At 38.4% G+C, this 9220-nt stretch overlaps 1 protein-coding gene across 1 annotated transcript; it reads right to left on the reverse strand.

The window, feature by feature from the left end:
- Positions 1 to 2532: 2532 nt before the first annotated feature.
- LOC124378313 (ribose-phosphate pyrophosphokinase 2-like) lies at positions 2533 to 8965 on the reverse strand. Its single transcript, XM_046837900.1, has 5 exons — positions 8863 to 8965; positions 7267 to 7391; positions 5726 to 5899; positions 4569 to 4728; positions 2533 to 4102 (listed from the first exon to the last, which is right to left on the reverse strand). The coding sequence occupies exons 1-5, from the start codon at positions 8923 to 8925 to the stop codon at positions 4010 to 4012; spliced, it is 615 nt and encodes a 204-aa protein (XP_046693856.1). The 5' UTR covers positions 8926 to 8965; the 3' UTR covers positions 2533 to 4009.
- Between the last annotated feature and the right edge of the window lie 255 nt (positions 8966 to 9220).

Below are 9220 nucleotides of genomic sequence, written 5' to 3' on the forward strand. Positions count from 1 at the left end.
ACCATAAAGACTGTATAAGACTGTGGAAAGAACATTACTTATAATCACACACTCCATTACTCATGTTAGTTCTCACTCTTCAGTGTTCTGTATTGTTGAAAGATTTATGATCCAACTCTTGATGTCACCCAAATGAAGATGTGTTCCCCTTTTGAGTCTGGTTCCTCTCAAGGTTTCTTCCTCATAACATCTAAGGGAGTTTTTCCTTGCCACAGTCACCACGGCTGCTCATCAGGGATAAATGCACACCGTTCACCTTAACTGTTGATTTCTGTAAAGCTGCTTTGAGCCCTCGAAGTTGACGTGTTAGAAGCAGGAAAAAAGGGCAAGTGTAAGGATTTGAGTGAGTTTGACAAGGACCAAATTGTGATGTGTAGACGTCCCGGTCAGAGTATCTCCAAAACTGCAGCTCCTATGGGCTGTTCCTGGTCTGCAGTGGTCAGTATTTATTAAAAGTGGTCCAAGGAAGGAGCTGTGATAAACCGGCGACAGGGTCATGGGTGACCAATGCTCCCTGATGCACATGGAGAGAGAAGGCTGGCCCGAGTGGTGATTGTATGCCAAAAAATTTTGTATAACTTCAGCGTTCCATAACACCTGTACAAAATTGCCTTTGGCTCATCTAGACATTGTTTTGCAAAAACACAGTTGTTCACTTTAATGATGAGAACACATAAGACCTCCTTCTAATGACTCTTTCATTCAGATCATGTTTGTGCAAACAATGTCAGCTGAAATTTTCATACATGTTTTCCACAGTTTCTTTTACCTGCCATTTCAGACAGACGAGATTGCAAGTTGAAACCATTTTAATGTGGTTTTATTGCTTAATCATGCTTTGGTGGGCATCAGTTAGATTAATTTGTAGCTTCTTAATAACGCCAATGCATGTTGAGCATTAGTTCAAGGTTTGAGGAACCAGAAAATTGATCACACTGACTTTTTATTTATTTTTTCTCATCCCTGCCAAAAGTCCTATTAAGGTCTAATGCATGTGCAGATTCAGTGTCTTGTCATGGTCTGGCATCCTTTTCTATGTACTCATGCTCACTGTTATATTGTGGTCTGTGATTACAGTCAACGCGGTTCGGAAAATTCGCAATTTCTCGTTTGGAACCTAACTAACAGCAAGTTGCGGATTATCTTAAAATTCGTGGGAATCCGCAGCAGGATCGAATGTTCGGGAACGTTAAAAATAATTTTAACAATGTTTTCACTAACAAATTTTATTTTTAAAAACACATCGCGGTTATCCGGTACTCGTGGGGTCTTAGAACATAACCCCTGTGAGTTCTGGGGGACCACTGTATATGTGATATGTATAACTGTATTATAAGTGAGTGAGAATGTCATTGTAGATTGTGATATGACTGCCTGCAAGAACATTGCCCCCAAATTACGTTAAAAGGGATATTATATGAGATGGTATCAAGACTGATGGCGCTAACTGGTGCTATTTTGAGCATGTGCGTTACCACGTCTGCGATTTCATCATGCCAAGCCAGTTAAAACAAAAAGCAAACGTGAAATTCTGTGTGAAATCTGCAATCTGAGATGTTCGATTTACGTGCAATGCTGCAATGATTCGTTCGAGGAGTTTTGAATGGTGCGAGTGCTTTAAGCGCGAAACATCATCACTGAATGATGACGAGAGATCAGGAACACCTTCAACGAGCTCAACCCAAAAAAAAATCACAACCATTCGGTCACTTGTGCATGACGATCGTCGGAGAACAATCCACAGGCTTTCTCTCCAAACCCTTCTCACCTTTTCCCAGAGATCACACTGATTCCTGGTCACCTGACGCCATTGTGGAGATACAGTGTGAAAAGCAGAAGGTGCTTGACGGGGCATATTCCAGAATTCGCAGGGAACACTTTATTGCTGTGCAAGGGGACTATTTTTAAGGTGATAAGTCTGTAATCGTAAAGTGCTTTTGATATCTTTTTGATACCTCATAGTAGGGCTGCAGTGCATGAACCTCATCCTACAAAGACGAATAAAAAAACATTAACACATTCTTTCCAGACATTAAGCAAAGAACCGTACAGACCATAATGCTTGACCTTTATGAAGAGGGTGACTGCTGTGCTCTGGGGGAAATTTCCTGGCATAACATTAATCCCGTTACTTCAGCAGGAAGGATCACCTTTAACCTATATAAAGAAAAGTAGTAATAAAGTCTATCCAAATTCTCTTTAATGTGATACCAAACCTAGTGTTTAGCAGTCATTTCATTTTTGTTTTGGTAGATATGATAAACATGACTGAGGCGCCCTCATGTGGTCCAGAGGTTTCCAAGCGGCAACAAAAAATTTCAGCGTTAAGGATAACAGCAAAATTCGAATGCAACTATAAATTAAATGCAAAATAAAAATTTTCTAATCGTAGTCTAATGTAAAAGACGTGCATTAATCCACGTCAGAACGAAGGAAGGATTCGACACTCACGAGAACGTGAAGACGTGACGTCGTTAACGTGATTGTAGGCGTTACTTCACACCTCTAAGCCGAAAGAGACCACCACAGAGGAATTGTCAAAGCATACTTTTATTTTCATCGTCACTTTAAGACAGTAACACTTCAAACGCTTGTCCGGAATGCAGTTTCCGACGCTCTACTCGTGTTTAAGGAAAACGGGAGCTCGTAATTATGCGTGTGAACTGCACGACCTCACTTTCTCTATACAGGAGGCAATACGAGTCCCTTGGCGAAAATGATTACTGTTGTCTAAAGAAGCGTTTAATAGAAGCGTAAAACAGCTCTTTTTTGATTCTTGAACTAAATCTGTTGAAAGGAATTGAACATGGAATGTATAAGGTTTCTACACAAATCTTGCAGTCACGTGCACGTTTAATTCATTTAGTGTTACTCGATGCTTGCCGTATTGGTGCGTGACCGCTGGGTGCGGTTTTAAAAGTTTCATGTTTGTAACCGTAGATATGGTCAGTGCTGGACGTAAACCTGATTTATAAGGAATATATGTGCCTGTGTGTCATGATGTGCCTGAAAATGGATAAACGGTACAATACGAGGAATCTGTCCGGAATTGTACGATGTTAACTCCATGCGTTATCCGTGACCGTTTGCTCTTATTGGTGCATGGAATATCAAACGCAGTGCGGTCCGGCACTGGAGGTCTGTACAAAGCTGAACATTCGCAAGTCTCGAACAGTTTTAAATGAATTGTGCGTAAAAAAATACAATAAAACACGATCGCAGGTTACTTGCAGTTCAGAAAATTCATTGTGCAAATGGAGATTGTGCATTAAATTCTTACGAATGTTAATTTGCAATGCATTGTGCTGCACTGAAGACCACGATGGTGGACTCGAGCCAAAGAACCGATCCGTTTCTCTCATGGGGGTTTTAAGGGGCATCAGGATTGAAAACATAATGAGCCTGAATGTTGAATAATGCCTAGAATTAAAGCACATTATATGGTCATGAAAAGGTGCAGACAGAGACAGAGACAGAGAGAGAGAGAGAGAGAGAGAGAGAGAGAGAGAGAGATTGAGATTCTATATACTGGCATCTCGTCTATGCTACAAAACCTTTTGGGATCCCAAATGCAGAACTAAATATCTGACCAAATAATGTGTAATTTTGTGACGCTAAATTACAATGACTGTGTGTACGGGATCTATGTACACGTGTGTGTCTTTGAAAAGAAAAGAAACGAAACAAGGGCAATAAAATGTACTTGCCCACAACAATCCCACATACTAAAAGACAGAATGGGAAAGGAAAAAGAAAAAAAAAGGAAATAATAATCTGCATCAGATATTTGGATAAAGCTGATGGAAAGATGAAAAAACGGAACCACTGTAAACTGTCCCAGAGTTTGTTGTGTGAATGGAATGCTAATAAGACAGTGACGTGGGCAGGATAAACACACGCCGGCTGCTTGCTGTTAGCTACCGAATGTGAATGACTCTCGGGTCTCCCGCATGAAAACGATACTGGAATTGGTGATGGAGGAGGAAGATGATGCAACCGCTTTTCTCTCCTACAACGGAACGTGACTGAAAAGGTACGAGACGGATTCGCCGTTGTGGGTTCTCCGGATGGCCTCGGCTAAGATCATGGAGATGTCGATGACCTAGAAAAGAAACGGACAGGTTATAAAGCACGTAACGGAAAACGGCAAGTTGCAGATTAACAGTGGTCGAGGAGCATGTGACACTTTTCCACTCAGCCAACCATAAATGCAGAATACAAACGGGACTGATCAGAGTGTCCTTACAGCACTAGATTTTTACACTGTTTGCTTGCTATAACATCAACAGAGAGAAGAAATGATTTTGATGATGTCTGAAAAGTCCCTACGTTTCCTCAATGAAAAGCCGAATATATACGCTTTTCTCACTTGCTTTCCAACTTGCAACCTGATTGGTCAAGAGGTAAAACTAGCCACTGTGAGCTACTTCCCATTGGATAAACATGTAAAATGCATCAATCAAATCTCCCTTTAACGATTGTACCCCAAAGTCCATGTTGCCAGATCACGAGATGATGTTCTGAATATTTCAGGATCTGAGCAAGACTGAATTGTAGTTTAAGAATACCTGTATTTTGGGGCACTGCTTCATCTTCTCCTCCTGTGGAATGGTGTTGGTGACGACGACAGCCTCGAAGGGAGCGTTGTTGATGCGTGAAATCGCAGGACCCGAGAAGATGCCGTGGGTGAGAATTGCGTAGACCTTTATAGCACCGGCTGAGATCAGCCTGATAACACGACAAGAAAGACGGCAGATATTAGAGATATAACGAGTGGTTCGCTAGATAAACATTCATTTTACTGATGCGCAAAGTCTGGAATCAAGCACCAAAATCCACCACGATGCACACATCTGGCAATTAAAACCGTCCGTGTGGAAACATGGCAAAATTTCCTTTTGGTGATCTAAAGACATCCGTTACCTATATTACCCATTATATATATATAACTGTGTGCCTTGAACTTTAAAGAAACGGTTTAAGGAAGAACCACGTATGTCAAAAAAGGCAGGTGTCCCAATTTTTTTGTCCAAAAAGTCTATATCTGTATATATCTGGCTATTAAGGGTCACACCCAAGGTTAAGTTAGGGCTGAAATTCCTTGCGACATCGGATACATTTAAAGCCTTTGCTCCTTTTGGGTAAACAGCACCAACTACATTGCATAGGCCACGCCCACTTCGATTATGGATACAGATTATGGATATTTGGTGCACTAAAGATAGAATTTGTGCAAATACTCCTTTTCAGGACATAAAATTACAGTGGGAATTGATCGTTTTTTTGTTTTATAATTATACGCAATTACTTATTAAACATTGAATAATGACTTAATGACTGTAAAATAGGAAAACAAGTGAATTCCTCAGATGAATCCTACAGTCACTACTTGCCTGTAGTTTTCAGAAATCTCAACTTAGGCATCATTTAACCTATTTTTTCCTCAATAATGGTAGAAAATCCATGCTCCGTCATTCCCCTCAGGCTTACCCTCCAACCATTTAAAGAAATTGTACATTTGATTTGATATAAAATAGTGCTAGTTAAAATCGATCATAAAAAAGCCAGAAGGTCCATTCCAACAAGTGGCAATCAAGCACCATGAGCAAACTGTCACTTTCTAAGATGAATGTAGCATTTCCCAGGATGCTTTATAACCTCGAGGCTATGGTATAAACCAGTCATGTGTTTACGGGTGCCTTTTTTTTTTTTCCTTTTGACCTACTTATCAGCAGCGTGGCAGATGGTCCCACACGTGTCAGCCATGTCGTCCACCAGGATGGCCACTCGGTCCTTTACATCTCCTACCAGCACCATCCGGTCCACCTCGTTAGCTTTTTTGCGCTCTTTGTGAATGAGAGCGAACTCCACGTTCAGCCGGTCGGCGATGGAAGTCACCCTAAGGGCATGTATACATATTTAAACTCAAATAATCACGTGGAAATGATGTCGTAATAAATGTAAAAAAAACTGCAACAGATTCATCAGTCCAAACTTCCTCGCTGAACGTTCAAATCTCAGTTTCTGAAATTGATATACATGGCAGCTCTCAAATCGACTGAAATGTCGGTATTTCAGAACGTGTATTGTACTGACTTTTAAAAAGGCCAAAGATTCAGACTGAGGAAATATAATCTGAAATTGTAAAGTTCATCCCTGATCGTTCAAAGTCTTTTCCAATATTGATTTTTTTTTACATTTTTCCTCTGCCTGTATTTGATTTTCTTGATCTTTTAGATGTCTTTAAGATAAAAGAAATCCTAAGATAACCAACAGCTCAGATGTTTGGTCTATTATTATGACAACAGAATACCCACAATCCTTAGCAAACATCATCGTATTTGTTACTCTTCCACTTTTCAAATGCAGTTGCACACACAAGGCTTTTTGATCTGCATTAGAGTTTATATTTTAAAGGAAAAAAACTTATAGTTATAAGTAAATAAAGTCCACCCCAATGCATGCCTTCCTTTAATTTGCATAATAAACATGTGATCACTGAATTACTTCATTATTTACTTAGTAATAAATAAGATAAATTACTAAAATGATTGGCATCCTACAATGCAGTTCCGCTATCAATGTTTTCCCCCCCTCGCTTCCTAAGCCATATCTATGCTATAACTCAACAGCATTGCATTCTGGAACTTTCCATTTGTTTCCTAATTGGTGGGCCATCAAAAAAATTAAATAAAATAAAAAAAAAAAAAAAACAAAATTTTTTTTTTTTTAATAAACAGTAAACAATATCAATTTAGAAAATTAAATACAAATAAAAAAAGACAATAGCTTTGTTTTATGAGCTTGTAATTCAAAAAAGTAATTCTTCAGGAACGTCTCCTGAACCTGTGTAGTCAGTAGATGAAGACGGAGAGCTTTACTGTAAGTGATACTACCTGTAATTATTCATTGGACAATGATCACGTTCCTTCTATGAATGATTTAGACTGTTTCCTTTTCAAGCTAACTGGACATTTCCCTAGAACTAAAATGATCATCTACATTGAAGCTAAAACTAAAAAAAAAAACCAGAATAGTTCAATAGATGAAACATGACGACTGATGGTCTCGAGACCTGCGTAGTTGGAAGCAATGGCGATCACGTACAGCAAAGTGATTTATTATCCACTCCACTGCCATCTCACACAGACAAGCTGTTTTTTGAAGATCTTATCACACTGCCAGCCAACAAAAATGTTCTTATTGAACGCCAAAGCAAAACCCTTAGCCTTGAGTCATTGACCCTGACCCTTGCCATTCGCTTACCTTTTAGCACCACCAGCATCAGGTGACACAATAATGCAGTTTTTCCACTCAGGTATGTTCTCTCGGATCCACTGCAGGACTGCAGGTTCTGCGTACAGGTTGTCTACGGCAATGTCAAAAAATCCCTGGAGGCCGAAAGACACCACAAAGTGCAAATTAGATGCCAGAAAGTTTTTTTACTTCATTGTTATTTCGGATTATTTTTAATAGAATGATAAAACATTTAATAAACTTCCCATGTCAAATAAACAAATGTTTGAATTACACACACGTATATTAGGGCTGTCAAGCATTTCATTTTTTTAATCGTGATTAATCGCAACTTAATCGCACATTTAAAAAAAATCTGTTCTAAATATATCTTAAATTAATACTTTTCAAGTTTTTAATACTCTAAACAACAAACATACTTTTGCATAAAGCATCCATATTTGTTTATTATTAGTGAAACCAAACTCAACATTGAGCATGAAGACAAAATATTCTAGTAAATGTTTAAGCAATTATGGTGTTATCATCAGGACAACAAGCAGAACTTTTACGTTTCCACACGGACGATTTTAATTGCTGGACGTGTGCATCATGGTGGATTTTGGTACATGATTTGAGACTTGGTGCATCAGTAAGACAAACGTTTATTGATTGAAAATAAATTTTCGGTAGAGTTTATTTATTTCTATATCTGAATAAAGAAAAGACATTTTGAATAAACGTGTGTTGCGTTGCAAGTTTTAACTTGGAAATAAGAGACAGTATCTTTAATAAAAATGGTCAAACAGAAATGCGCATTGCATTAATCGCGTGCTAATAAAATTAGTGCAGTTAATATGAATTTGCATCAACACTTTAATTCTAACAGCCCATTATAATAAATATATATATATATACACATACATACATACACACACACACATCACTGCAGCACACATTTACACACAGACCTACGTCTACACACGTTCTAATTCCCTCTACCTTCATTCGTGTTATTTTTTTTATATTTCCATTGGAGTTTGTACCTTTTCTAGTGCTTACTTTGTATTATCAACTACTGATAAATAAATTTTAGTAGACCTGTAAGCAGCTGTTAACAGCTATGAAATTTTTGTGTCATAACAAACTGGTTGCACAGTGGATGTCGTTTATCAACGAGCAATTTAGCTCAAACAGGCCTGAGCTTGAGACACATTATTGCATTTGAACTGGAATTGTAAAGGAAAAAAAAAAAGAAAAAAAGAAGTTGGAATGTGTGTTTTTTCTGTCACGCTCTAAGAAATGAAACTTGTTTATTAACATGCCGTGGCTTAAACCTATGGCATTCGTTTGTTCATCTTCGGTATTTATCTTTAATTAGAAATATAGCAAAAAGCACATGGACAAATGTCTGCAAAAGTAGACAAGACTGGTAAGATGCTGGGAGTGAAGGGAGAAAAGAAACGGTCCTATACTCGACCATGTATTTTCTGGCTGAGCTGCAAAATTCTGATGATATGAACATTCGTTTGATTCATTAAAATCATATTATACCACAATTGTATGTGACTTAAATAAATGCCAATCGGTGGAAAAAAAGGTTTGCATTGCCTGTCAAGTCATTACCTGAATCTGTGAAGCATGGAGGTCCATGGTGATTATATGGTCTGCCCCGGCTACCGACAGCATGTTAGCCACCAGTTTGGCAGAAATTGGTGCACGGCTCTGAAAGGAAAATTTTTTTGCCTTTAGCTCAAACAGCAATTACATTTGCTTTTATTGTAATTACTGCATTATAGCAATAAATCTTAAACCAAACATGACATATTGTACTCTGAATAGGTGAGGTGAATGGATGAGGTGGTAGTTTTTTTTTTAAGCCCAGCAATACAATAGTATTCCAAGAGGTCTGCCAAACCTGTGACAAGGTTTGCACATATGGTCAATGTTAAAAAAAGTCACATATACTCCGTTTTATACACTT

The sequence above is a fragment of the Silurus meridionalis genome, chromosome 24 (genome assembly GCF_014805685.1).
Source record: "Silurus meridionalis isolate SWU-2019-XX chromosome 24, ASM1480568v1, whole genome shotgun sequence".
Classification (NCBI taxonomy): Eukaryota; Metazoa; Chordata; class Actinopteri; order Siluriformes; family Siluridae; genus Silurus; species Silurus meridionalis.